General features: G+C 37.7%; 1 protein-coding gene and 1 long non-coding RNA gene across 2 annotated transcripts; one reads left to right on the top strand and one right to left on the bottom strand.

Annotated features, from left to right (window-relative positions):
• Positions 1-3084: 3084 nt before the first annotated feature.
• Positions 3085-4658, bottom strand: LOC131536781 (uncharacterized). Its single transcript, XM_058769907.1, has one exon. The coding sequence runs from the start codon at positions 3856-3858 to the stop codon at positions 3085-3087; it is 774 nt and encodes a 257-aa protein (XP_058625890.1). The 5' UTR covers positions 3859-4658.
• Positions 4659-5283: 625 nt separating this feature from the next.
• Positions 5284-6817, top strand: LOC131536795 (uncharacterized). The gene is made up of 4 exons (XR_009270087.1): positions 5284-5357; positions 5750-5790; positions 5885-5993; positions 6212-6817. It is a non-coding gene; the product is annotated as an uncharacterized LOC131536795 (long non-coding RNA).
• The last annotated feature ends 7484 nt before the right edge of the window (positions 6818-14301 follow it).

Here is a 14301-nt window from a genome sequence, read left to right on the forward strand (position 1 = left end):
CACAAGCACGCACACCGCGAACACACACCCGAGCAGTGGGCAGCCATTTTGCTGCGGTACCGGGAGCAGTTGGGGCTCCGGTGCCTTGGAAAAAAAAGATGTACTAATATGTCAACAGTTGTATAAACTGCATATAAATAAACAATCATAGAAAGGTTTCAAAGAAAAATGTAGGAGGATTTCGATATAAACGCAATAAACTGGGTCATGTACACAGTGATTCTACATTACTCATGTTTGAGCATGATGCATAACCTAACTAGATGAGTCAAGTTTGCAAACGAACTATGAAAGTTGGTTTAAAAAAGCCTTGTCTGAAAGTTTGAAGCAGTTGCCAATGCTGGAAGTTTGAAAGTTTATATGGATAACTTATATAGATATAGATTTGCTAACATTATTATTATTATTTTTTTTTTAAAATACAGTATATGTTTTATTAATTTTCACTTTATAAAGAAATAACATCCTTACAAAATAATGATAATATAATGACCTCAACAGGTAAAAAAAAACACACGCACAAAAAAAAAATCATTTCAGCTCACACACAAAAAGTGAGGGTTACATGTGCGTATACACATACATGGAAATTCAGAAAGGCGGGGAAAATAAAAGAATATTGAAGTACTGACAATGAGAAAGATTAAACATGATAGTACAACTGACAAAATCAGCCATGACACCCTTAGATGAATCCTCTTGTCAGGATGGAAGCAATGTCAAGATCAACATTTGTCAGAAAAGGTTCCCAAATTTTATGAAACACTCCAGTCTTATGTACAATACAAGTCAGGTAACCTAGCGACAGATATTCAAGAATAGTTTGATGCCACATTCTAACGGAGGGAGCTTTATCTGAGATCCATTGTAAAAGTATACATTTTTGCACTGAAGATGAGAAAATTTTAAAAGCCTAATTTTGCACTAATTTTGACCTACAGAAGTAGACATGCCCAGTAAATAAGGCGATGGATCTGGAACCAATGAAACACCCAAAATTGTATTCAGTTCTTCAGAAACCCCCCACCAGAACCTCTGTATCTTGTTACAGAACCACAAACAATGAGTAAAGCCGCCTTTCCACTGCACACGACATTCGGACACGACTGTCGGAATTCGCCCCCTAGTGGCAGTCGCACGGAATTTTCATTTTGGTCGTACGCGTGAACATGGGAGAGAAACTGATCCTTGCGGTCTCGGAATATCCAATTATTTATGATTCATCTCTTGAATCATACAGAGATGTTAACAAAAAAAATGAAGCATGGAAGCGAGTGGCTGAGAGTGTCGGTCTGTCAGGTGTGTTTTGTTTGCAAAATGTGCTGTATGTATGCAAACCCATAATTAGCATCTAGCCAATATTTCCATGCAGTTGTACTCCGTATTTAGCCGCCTTGCAGTAGACAGTGGTTAAAATAAAATAACAATGCTGTAACTTTTTTAAATTGTTGGTACACCTTAATTTTTAAAAAGATTTTTTAAAAGATTATGATCACATGCTAATGTAATATGTTAACAAGCAGTATGAAATAACATCAATTACCCTTACGAGAATTCACCATGGTTTTACTACAATTTATTTATTTTTTAAAACACGGTTACTATGGTAATCACAAATTAACCATGGTTTAGCTACACTAACCATAATTTAACCATTGTATATGTATTAAAACTTAAAACTACACTTTTACTATAAAAACCATGGTTACTTTTTGTAAAGGTAGTAGTATCTCCAAGTTTATACCTGAACATGATTTTCATATTTATTAAATGTTTTTTAAACTTAACAGTGGATGAGTGCAGGAAAAAGTGGAGAGATCTCAGAGATGTTTATGTTAGGGAAAAGAGAGAGGAGAAGAAGAAAAAAAGTGGAGCAGCTGCTACCCAGAAACGTCCTTGGAGGTACTATCACATTATGTCTTTCCTCCTTCCATTTATCTCTTCTCGGCCAACATCTGGGAACATGGAAGAGGAGAGGGGAGAAGGGAGAAAAGATGAGGAAGACATAGCAGATGTAAGCACGGAGGAAAGACATGATCAAGAAATGCAGGGAGGGAAGGACATGGCAGAAAGGCACAGGGTAGAAAGCAGTGCAGAAGAGAGCAGGATGGATAGTCTGGTAGAGGACATGACTGGAGAGGAGGGCAGAAAGAGGCAGAGCACAGACTTTACCCAGTCCCGACAACGCCGCAGACGAGTAGAGGCAGCATCGTTATCTTGTTTTGAAAGGAAAATTGTTGAAGCAATTGAAAGTTCCAACCATCCAACCCCTGATGGATCAGAAGATCCTGATATGCAGTTTCTGCAGAGTTTGCTTCCAGCCCTGAAGAGACTTGATCCAAGATCCAGAGAACTCACCAAGCTGAAAATCCACCAGTTAATTTTCGAGCCGAGTTTAACTGTGAGTTTTGATCTCAGACTTCATATTCTTTTAAAATTGTGAATGGTGGTGATATTGTATTAAAAACATAACTGTACTTATATATATTTTATTTTTTTTGCAGAAATTTTCATCAGGACCTCTGATTGGACCTCTTCTCTCTCTCTCTCTCTCTCTCACACACACACACACACACACACACACAAACGTTCCATGTACACCACTCAAAACCCATACTTGTTACTCAACATCTCTAATAAAAATTTTGATTACTCATTTAATTGAAGTTGTGTTAGTTGCTACCATGCTTTTTGTTTAGGCAGTCAGTACTCAGATACATCTGCTTTAGATGTGATTGTAATGTCGTATAAAATATAATTTTCAGAAGTACTATTGAATTCTAAAGCTAGAGTAAAACTGTCATGATGATGATGATAATAATAGTAATAAATTTAAAACTATGATAATGGCTAAAACAATAATAATAATAGTAATAGTAATAATAATAAATATTACAGAGTCAACCTTTAATATCAACCATAATAATAATAATAATACAAAAGCTGCAGGTTTTATTATTTGATATCATTTAATTGGGAACATTTGGCATGCACAAGAAATAAGAGACACACACACACTAAACTCAAAAAGGCTTTTGTTAAACTGTGGTGGCCCTTAAAAGGGCCTTTGGTCTGTAGAAAGGGCTAGGACACCAGATGCTGCCATGGAACCTCACCGTGTACAGAGGAAAAGAAGGACGTGTAGGTTTCCCTCACATGGACAGCCTCCCTTGAGGAATTATTAGTGCCTTGACGTGTGATGCCTTGCATGCTGCAGTTTGGTCCATCCATCACTGGTGCAGAGGGGTGAGTTGTTTTGTTTCTCCGCAGGAGATTGTGGAGGACACATGTCGCTTTCACACAGGCTTCTACATTGTGTGGGTGCTGACCCATGACTCGGTGGTACATTCTGAACCTAGACGCCAGGATGCCAAATGCATTTTCCACAACCAGCCTGGCCCGGGATAGACGGTAATTGAAAATGCGCTTGCATCTTTGCAGGTTCTTCCCCGGATAAGGCCGCAGGAGATGGCGACGAAGTGGGAAGGCTTCATCTGCTACAAAAGCATAAGGAAGTGGGCCTAGATGTTCAGCTCCTGGCAGACAGGCATCTGGTGGAATTTTAAGAGTGCCAGCTTCAAGAGCCCTGCCGAAAGCAGAGTCCCTCAGGGTTCCACCATCACTTCCACGGCCATAAGCACCCACATTGATTACTCTGAAGCAGTAGTTGGCATCAACTACTCCAAGTAATACAATGGAATAGGTTCCTTTATAATTGTAGAACAGGGAGCCTGATTTGGGAGGAGCTTGGATGACCACATGCTTACCATCAATAGCCCCTAAACAATTGGGGAAATTCCACTGCACACTAAAGTCCTGGGCGATTGTCTGCCAATCTTCTTCTTGTGGCATTGGCATGTACTGATCGACCAGACCCTCCCAGATAGCCTTTGCCACCTCAGGGACAATGTTGGACACTGTAGACCAGCCTACTCTGAAGCGATAGGAGAGTGAGTGGTAGGAGTCACCAGTGGCTAGGTATCTGAAAATATAAGACTCAAGATAAGACTACAAAACACAACAAGTTTGAAGTAAAATTACATTTAATAAATTCCAGGTTATACTATAAACTCACAAATTACAAAAAACAACCACAACAAACATCCTATGCTCAACCCAACCCAAATCAGTAGATTTAAATTTAAGTGAAAGACATAAAAAGGCTAATTTATTTATCTCATTTAAAATGTCCTTAAGTTGATTGCCATGATATATATAACAATCAACCTAAGAACATTTTAAATGTGTATATATGGGTTGGGTATGGGGTGTTTGTTTTAATTGTTTGAAATATATTTATTGTGTGTGTGTCCATAGTAATATAGTAATTTAAGGTTGTACCTGAGACAAATTGCCAGGCGCTCGGCTGGTCTGATGGATTCCCGGAATGCAGTGTCCTGCCTGGCAATAATTGGGCCAACGACCTGGAGAATCTCGTCAAATTGTTTTCGTGACACCCGAAAATACTCACGGAAATCTTCTCCGTTAAGGCGCATCTCTTGCACTAAACAGTGATACTCGCCGAGACTTTTCCTACGAGCCAGGTAGTATTTTACCCACACTGATTTGCAGTATTTTTTTTTTCGTCTCCAGTAAAGGAGTGCACAAGCAAGAGCCTTTATTCTCCGTGCATTCACCATGGTGAAATGAATGAATGAATGAATGAATGAATGAATGCAAATAATAAACAGCATAGACCGCCAATAATTTTGGAGGGAACATGGAGACAGCATAAAAAAAAAAAACTATATGAATATTAAAATAATTTATCACTTGTTTATGAATAATAATAGTGGGTTTTTAAAAGTAGTAAGTTTTTCTGATAAAGATTAACAAAAAACTATTAATAATTCTCATCTCGCGCACACAGACCTGATTGGACAACACTGGAATACATCACATCCGGTCGGGCGGTCGACACGGTCTAGCCGCAGAAGTTCATATATTTTAACGCATCCGCAGCTCAAATCGGATCCGAATTTTCCGCATACGCATATGATCAGAACTCCACGCAGCTCCCGCACTACTCCATTCGAAATGAATGACTTCCGGTCTGTCGCTTGTCGTCGTCGGAGATAGTGGAAAGGCGGCTTAACTGTCAGGCGGTCTCTTTAGGAAAACAATATGTACTTTTTAATATGAAAACCAATTAGCTGTATCCAGTGCACGATCATGTTAAGTAATTACATTTTAATGAGTTAAATTCTATTTTGTTTGCTAGAGTTCATTCGATTCGTCTTTTCAACGAGTGATTGCTATTGAATCAAAGGAGTCGGACCGCTGCTGGAGCCATAAACATCTATACAGTGACTCTGTCTGATTCGATTCACTGAACCATTCAAATGAGTCATTTGTTTGTAAGTCAAACTGAGCACGCTATAGTAGCATTACACCTGCTAAGATAATTCAATATGTGCAATCTGAATTTAATAATAATATTTATTTTGTGGTAACATGCCGTGTGGGAAGCTCTGACAGAGAAAAACACTATAGATACGTAAGAGAAAGCCGTAAAATGTAAGTGTATCAGCTTTTGTTCTTGAATGGAGGCCTAATCTGTCTGCTGCACTTGAGCAGGTTCAGTTTTTAGAGTGAATGAAAACTTCTGAAGCATAGATATGCTGTGTGATGTGATTAAAATCATACTTATTTTACTCTGGTGGGGATTATTATGAGCAAACAAACTTAAAAGTTTAATCTGAACACTATATATATGTAATCTGACATTTATTTATTTTATTTTTTACAGAAATTCTGAGCTGCTGCATGAACATTCATCAAACATATAAGGTGCGAATTCTGGCTCTGGTCCTAATGATTGTAAAAGCTGTAATGCTTAAGATTAAATAATTATCTTACAATATATATTTGTACATATTTCAAGGCTGCAATTTGGGAAAAAACTTTCAAGCTAATGCTGCTGAAATGGAGGTCAAGGGGACTGAAGAGGTGGCTCCAGCTGAAGGGTGGACTTCAGGAGGCAGACACACTCTGTGAGTTTAAAAGACCATCTCTTTAACAGTTCATACACATGACACACTATCACATTTCTATAATTCAAATCTCTTAAAGGATTTTTATGCTGCACCAATTAGGGTAAGCAGCAACACTTCCCATAACATCTAATGTACATGTTAATTTGTAAGAAGAATGACATCATTGCTTATATTAGTTGCTTATATACTGTCTCACCCTTATCCCTGGGTTACAGTAATCAGCTGATCCAGACCAGACGGTGGACCTGCACCCAGGAACGACCACAACACATCCCTGACTGTCAGCGGAGACCATGTCAGCTAGATGACAGATCCCTGTGAAGACCTCACTGATGGCCCCAGCACAGATCCTCAGCAAAGACTACGAGAACCAGACAAGCCCTCTGCGCAGACCCTTTTTACCAGCTTCACCTGCTGGCGTGATATTACTTCATGCAGAAGAAGTTGGATGAAATATTCTGAATGATATCAATCCACAATCTGACTTGTGATGCAGCCTGGAATAATCACACCACGTTCATTCGTTTGGCCAGACGAGACTGTTTCTGACTGAGCCGGGTCTTGTTTGGGTTTGGGTTCCTTGTCACTGTTGCCTTTTGTCTTGCTTGGTTGAAGACACCTAATATTCAGCAATATTATTGACTTGTCTGCACTGACACCATTTGATAAGAACTGAACTGAATTATGACACACAATGTTTTATATATGAAGTTTATTTGCAAAAACGGATAACGGATAAAATTTTGTTTTTTGTTATCATGTTTTTGTTTTATTGTGTTAGTTAGCTAGTATTTATTAGTTATTCTTTACCTAATCAAAATAACCTGAATGCAGTTTGATTGAGATTAATTGGAATGCACAATGAAAAAACATGATTTTTTAAAATTGTTAAAAACGAAGTTATCTGTTTCTGCAAATGAACTCTTCATTTATATATATATATATATATATATGCAGTAAATATAATTTACTTGTTACTTTGTGGTTTAAAAAGTGTGAATGTTTATACTGTAGTGCATTTGTTCATGTATATTTAAAGTATTTGGTAATTTTATAATTAAAGCCTTTTTAATGTTTTTAAATGGTTGTATTTGTGTTTCACTGCTGAATTACATTTAGCAGTTTCTGGCCACATTCGGCCCGGGGACCAAGCCGAGTCTCAGCCAGATCTGGTTTAAAGTGTCTGGGCCAGACCTGGGCCACATAAAATAATAGAAGTCACTCTACAGTATGCGGGCCAGATCTGGGCCACGTCAATAAATAAGAGTCATTTTACAGGTTGTGGGCCACATCTGGGCCAGAGGAAATTGTTTGAGTCGGTTTTCAGTGTGTGTGCCAGTTTTGGGCCGGGGACCCAGCCAGAACTGGGCCAGAAGTGAAGCAAGGTTGTGGCCCAGAGGTGGGCCAGACAAATTTTGCTATCTGGGTTGGAGCATCTTAAGGGTGAGTGATGGCAGAATTCAAATTGTTTTGGGGGAACTATGAAATTAATTAGAAAATATGTAAGGGATAATCAACGGCTAGCTGTGCATTAAAACGATTTGAATGCAGGACGTGGAGGCGAAGAACCGCCCGACGCGCAGCGGATGCATTCAAATCGTTTAATGCACAGCCGTTGATTATCCCGTTTATGCCATGGTCATTTACCAGCATTCACATATTAAATACGTTAATAATATTTGTGCTGCAGTATTTGACCGGAACGATAAAAATGACGGTTATTTTTGTCTGTATTACTATTCAACTGTAATTGTATGTTACTATGGTTACCAATGTTTATAGGAAGCGCATTAATATAGAACGTGATTAAACTGACCTGGAACTACCTGCAGTTCAACGAATTTAATCAACACCTGCCAGCCAATCAGAATCCAGTATTCAGACAGACCATGGCATAAAGCGGCATGTTCTTATTGTTACCAGCTTCTGCGAGCGTGTATGGCGTCTGGCTTCAGAACCTCACTGTGACTTCAGGTAAGATTTGTATTTAATTAACGTTATTTGTCTGTACCAGTCATGTTTTTGACACATGCATTGGCAGAAAAAAATTAAATAAAATTAGTTAACATTAACATTCTTTTATTTGCAACATGAAGTATATTTATTTCTGATTTCCTGAACAATTTAGCTTTACTGTAATGAGGTTAATGATCTTTGAAAAACCATGATTATGAACATACAATTACTTTGTCTTGAGCTGATCAGCAAACTGTGATAGTGTTGGTTGATTGGTGTCTATATTTGTTCAAGCTTGACAACCTTATGACTTTATTTTCTAATATATATATTTCTCATTACAGATAAGAACAAAGATTAAATTGTAAGAAGGGTTGCTTATAAAAGCATACAGTACATCTGAAACTGCTGAGACTGGTAAGGTTTTTGACCTATATTTCCGTCCAGGTACATTGTTCTGTCATTCTTAAATAGAAAACAAATCATCAATCATCATTGGCTTTTTTTTGTGTGTGTGCGTGTAAGAAATATTAACATTTGTTGTTTTTCAGATCAGCTGCTATAGAAGACAAACTGAAATCTGAGTGCAGAGACGGGAATAGTAAGTATATTTTAATGTCGTATCACCTCTGTTATAGAGATTTTTGAATCAGGCCTAATAGAGGGGGATTCCGTCAATCTTGGAAGAAAAACGTTAGCAATGTATCCATTCCAGGTGGCTAATTTGTGCTTCTTTTCAGTCATTCATGTAAAAATCTGTTATCTAATTTTGTTTCTGTTTTGTTTTTTTCTAAAGCTGCAAGACACTACTGACTAGGCTGTGCCCAGGTCTCCGGAACCTGCGACGACGCTCAGCTCCATTGGCCCTTAGTCTGCGGCTTCGGATCCACCAGCTCTGTCTCCATCGGTCGGCCCCCAGATGTCTGCAGCCACACCATCTACATCTTGGCTCCTCCCTCCCTCGACTCCACCATGTGTTGTCAGCACTGGGATGCTCTGGGTCTGTGCCATGTGCCAAACTCCATCTAAGCCGCCAGGGCATCATCGTCATCCTCTCATCACCATCCCTACACCATCTCCTTGTCCACCTCCAAAACCCCTCCATCCCTCCCTATTCTGTTGCTTGAACTTTATCATCTTCAGTCTTTGCACACACATCTATTCACTTTACATGTTTTTTTTTTCTTCAGAAAATTGCATTGTAATTTTTATTTATTCATTGATGTAAAATTCTTTACTTTTCAGTAATACAGGTATAACTGAAATGTTCTACAAATGGATAAGATGGCACTTCCATAGAATTTCAGTGTATTTTTCATTTATGTTTTTTGTATAATGTTTTAAAATGTACTTGAGTATGTTTGTAGTAACACAAAAATACTATAAACATACTTGTATTTCAAGTGCATTTTTAATACATTTAATAATATGTTTTTTTTGTTTTTCACCAAAGTATATATGCTGCTGTACTTTTTTTAATGTACTTCATGAATATTTGTAATGTACACAATATATAATACATTAAAGTTTTCTAGATATCAAAGTGTACGTGTTGAAAAATATAATACTAATAAATATAATATAATATACTAGTATTGTAATGCTAATGTATTTCTAATAAGCTGAAATACAATTGAAATGTACTTGAAGCACATTAAAACGATGCTTCAAATATACCTTACCTGTAGTTCATGAAGCATTAAAAGTACATTTTAAATGTATTTTTAAAAATACACTTAAATTGCACTAAATATACTTAAAGTGGTTCCAATTTAACACAATTTCAATATATTAAATATGTTACAAATACATTCAAATTGAACTTAAGCATATCTTGAAATACACTTAATATACTTAAAGTTGTTCCAAAATAATACATTTAATATGCAATTAGTACAGTATAATATAAATATATTAAGTGTGTCTGAAAAATCACAATTTAAATATATTTCTTTTTCACCTGGGGTATCATGAGGCTCATCATCTGATGTGTATATTTTCTTTCTAAGAGCAAAATAAGGGAATTAGATTATTTTACAAAACTGGATTATATAGATAATAACACTGGCATGTTTGTCAATTGAAAGAAAAAAAAAACAAAACTTAAAAAAAACAATTAGAACAATGTAATTTCCTCTCGCAATTCAAGCTCCAAAAATATATATAATATAATATAATGTATATATACACAAGTCTTCTGACACCGTACAATAACTTAAGAAGGTTAGAAAAAGGCCAAAATATAGTGTAAAAAAAAAATTTAAACTGAATCTGGCACAATTGACCCTTCGCAGGAAGTTTGTTTGACAGGCGATCTGACCAATCATAAGGATTTTAGTCCGACAAACAAACCAGACCGGAGAGTAACGACGGATTAACGTCAGAGGACTAAAACAAATTTTGTATTGACGTCTTTTCGTGTTAAAACAAGATACCTTATGATGCTCATAGAAGTTTATTTCATGCTGGAACTAGTAAAGAGGAAGATGTGATCAGTTAAACTGAAGCACTACAGCGATCTGTCACGACACATTAAAGAGCCACAAAATGCTATTTATTGTTTGAAAAATTTAACAATTTAAAGCTGAGACTTTCTTTCATACCTAAAGTAACCTGCTCTGTCTTGTCTGCCGGTGCACTGACATTTTCTTCTTTGCCACCGCAATGTATTTTTCACTGCTTGAGAACAGTGAGAGCGCCATGGCTTGTCGGACATAGCAACAGTAACTAAGGGTGGCGGGTCTTTGCAAAGGGTCAATTGATGACACATTAGTAACTGAACATACCTGGTTTCTAATTGTGATTGACATGTGAAAGCTGGGGCTGAATTCAAGATTATAAGTAAATAACTTAAATTTATCTTTGTTGCTCACATAAACTTTGTATAGCTTCAGAAGACTGAATATTGCTGTTTTTTTAATTACTTTTCAGTGTATCTATTTTCAAAGTGAAATATGCATTTTTACAACTTACTTGTGCATTCTTTTTATAGAAACTTCAGATTCTGGGATGTCAGAAGTGTAGCATGCCCTTTTCCATTTTTTGGAAATGTTGTCAAAAGATGCTGAAAGAACCAAAGTATGTGAACTTAATTCATAAAAACATCAGCAACAACTTAGAGCCCCATAATGTGTAACGACATCTGTTACATTTCAGTTGTTCATATGCATGATTTAATTACCCAAAATATATAGCAAGTCAAAAAGGAAAAAAGTGGGAAAAAAATAATTATTGTGTGTGTAAAAGAGGGACTGAAACAAAATAACGGTCATAAGGAACTAAGTAAGCTGCCTCAATGTTCTCAAACTTGCAGAAATGTGTTGGTCCTGAGATGCCATCAACTAAATGAATACCAAGTGCTGAAGATGGAAGGGGATAATCAAAAAAAAGTTCATGATTGTTGAAGGTAGTGTAGGCCACGTAAATGTCATCCCTCGCTGAAATTATGTTTTGCAGCTTTGCAACTTTCCCATCAATGTAAACAAAACTGTTGGCCTGGTCCAGTTTCAGAGTGTAAGAACATGTTTTTATTTCTTTGTACTGTGACGCTCCATGAAGACATTCGGGTAGAGGGCCAGCTGTGTGTTTTCTGAGCAGTGGTGGGTTGTTTTCTCCTTTTTGCTGCTGCTTTGCATTTCTAAGAACCTTCTCACAATTTGACTCAGTGGACGTGTAGGTTTCAAGAGTCTCTTCAGCTTGTTAAGGTGATTCTCGTACTGGAAAGCACTGAAGTTGTCGAGGACACCGTGGTGTTTTGCATCTTCTGCAAGATGTACAAGACAGTGGACATTGTAGGACAGGAATTTGGGGCCATATAGCTGTCCAAAGTGTGTGACAAAAGTCGCAGAATATCATTGGCATAGTCGATGTGATCACCAATTAGGCTGTTATTGCACAAGATGAAGATTCCCACAAAAAACAGTAGGAAGTTTTTGTACACCTCTGTGCCGAGTAGGTCTTTCAGCATAACAGGGCCTGTGTAGAATAAAAACTGTCTAAACTCAGTCGCCTTCCATCGATCTATTTCCCTCACTGCCTTTGGTTTGCGCGCACATAGGCACATTTTTCTTGGCACCAACCAACCTTTCTGTCAGCACAGTGGCTTGAAATCCTGACAGCCTGCAAGTTAGAGGACCCAGTCGAAGCCACAAGTGGAGAAGTCGCCTCATGACACCGAGGCACACAAGGTGCATGTAATCGAGGGGGAATCCAGAGACCATATCCAGGGAGGTTTCTTCCAGAGGTGAGGTGCCATGGTGGTGTTCTGGATCGGTCTTATTTCTGAAGTTGTCATCATTTCTAAGAGGCATGTCATTTCTAGGGAATGTCATCCTGTTCTCCAGGTGCACTCCATCCTGAATGCATTTTTCGCATCCATGGTAGCCTGCGTGGCCTTTCACTTTTTTCAGAAATGCAGGTGCGTCACAAACCATTGAGGTAAGCTGTAAAGTTAACTTGAGTCCTTCAAATTCAAAATCATGACTTAGGTGTTTTATTTCACAGATGAAGTCCTCAAGATACTCATCCAGTGAGCTTGGTTTACTCTCACCACAAAATAAACCTATTGTCACAGGTTCCTTCTGCACCAAGTTTTGCACAGTTCCAAGAATTGGCCAGAATTGAGTTGCTGAACTCTTGTAGAGAGGCAGACCATCAATGCTCACCTGGAGCTTCAGATTGCTCATGTTCATAAAATGTCCATGTTGCTGTAGAGTACCCCTGAAATGGATTCCAGTAGACCAAAATGATAGTACTGGCCACCAGCCTTGTTTTGGACTTCAGTTCTGTTTGAACGCACTGTTCCTAATAGTGTCCTGGCATCTTTCGGCAGATTCAGATCGTGCTTGTGGAGGATACTCAGTAATGAATTTAGTGCAACATGTGTTATTTTATGTTCTGTTGCCCAGGTTGCCAAGTCATCATTCAGGGAACTTGGATGCAGTTCAGAATCTGTGTCTGAGTCTGTGTCAGATTCACTGCTATGTGAAGCACTTGCCATGGTGACACATTCAGGCTCATCGATATGGGACAAACCGTCCATAAAGTCATTGTTGTCATCAACGGTGCTGCTTGTGTCACTGTGCATGCCACCATACTCCTCCCTCCATGATGATGGTGATAATGCTTCCATTGACTGAAGTTGTTTGTCCATCTTAACCTTGGCTTTTCTCCGCAATGTCCAGTAAGATTGCTTTTTGCTATCCATGGTACTGAGATATTAACACACACACACACACACACACACACACACACACACAAAGATGCATTGCACTAACCTGCTAAGCCAAATGCAGTGGTTCTCAACTCCAGTATTGGAAGACCCTTGCATTGCACATTTTGGATGTCTTTTACACGTGATTCAACTCATCATATAATAGAAGCTCCTTAAACTGAATAGAGCATGTTAGATGAGAGAGACATCCAGAATGTGTAGTGTTATGGGTCCCCAAGATTGGATTTCAGAACCACTGGCTTAATGTCTAATAATTCTATCACAGTAAATACACATACCTTGTTTTGGACAGAGAGTGTGAACTGTGGATATCGTCGTTGAGTGAGTGTGGTTGACTGTAGAGAACTCTCTGTAATTGGGGAAGCAATATAACAGGTAATGTCAGTTTTGTCATTTTGTTTAAAGTATTGGACCTAAATGTGTGCCTAGAAATAGCATACAAAAGCTTAATAAATGTGTGTGTGGTCACTTATTTTAGATAACATTTTTCCATTTAATTCAGCTAGTTACTTTGTTGTGACTAAAATTTAAAGGTGAGGGTGTCAACCTCTTTTTTTTTTGAAGGGCCTGATACCTGAAGAATTTATCTCTAATTCTAATCAGTTGATGATTGCTGGATGAGGGTTAGGACTAAACTCGAAAGAATGGACAAAATGTCAATATATTTTTGATCTGCCCAAAATTTAATGTCACGGGACAGCGAGTGTCATCAGAACAAATTTTGAAGGGCCTATGTCTGCAGGGCCCAGTTCTATTCCTAAGGATTATTATTATTATTTTTTAAATTTCAGGGATTTTTGTTTCTGCTACCAAGATATGATGGTTTAAGTGGACTTGGTGACCAATAAGTAGAAACAGGATGAAACCTTTTTTTTTTTTTTTAATAATTAACACAAATTAAAAAATAAAAATAAATCTAGCCATAATATCATTTTTATGTTTCATTGACTAAACAAATAAATAAAGGAGGAGCCATATCTGTGCATGGATATTCTTCCTCCATCTTTCACCTACACTGACGCTAAAAAGAAGATTATGGGAAAAGCAGAACTCATTAATATTCATTAACTCATTACCATAGCTATTCTTAGTTAAAATATTATTTAAGATATCAGT

This window comes from Onychostoma macrolepis, chromosome 03 (assembly GCF_012432095.1).
Source record: "Onychostoma macrolepis isolate SWU-2019 chromosome 03, ASM1243209v1, whole genome shotgun sequence".
Classification (NCBI taxonomy): Eukaryota; Metazoa; Chordata; class Actinopteri; order Cypriniformes; family Cyprinidae; genus Onychostoma; species Onychostoma macrolepis.

Bases quoted from the DNA above. Each gene is read 5' to 3' on its own strand.
- LOC131536781 (XM_058769907.1), bottom strand. From the start codon at position 3,858: ATGCCAATGCCACAAGAAGAAGATTGGCAGACAATCGCCCAGGACTTT.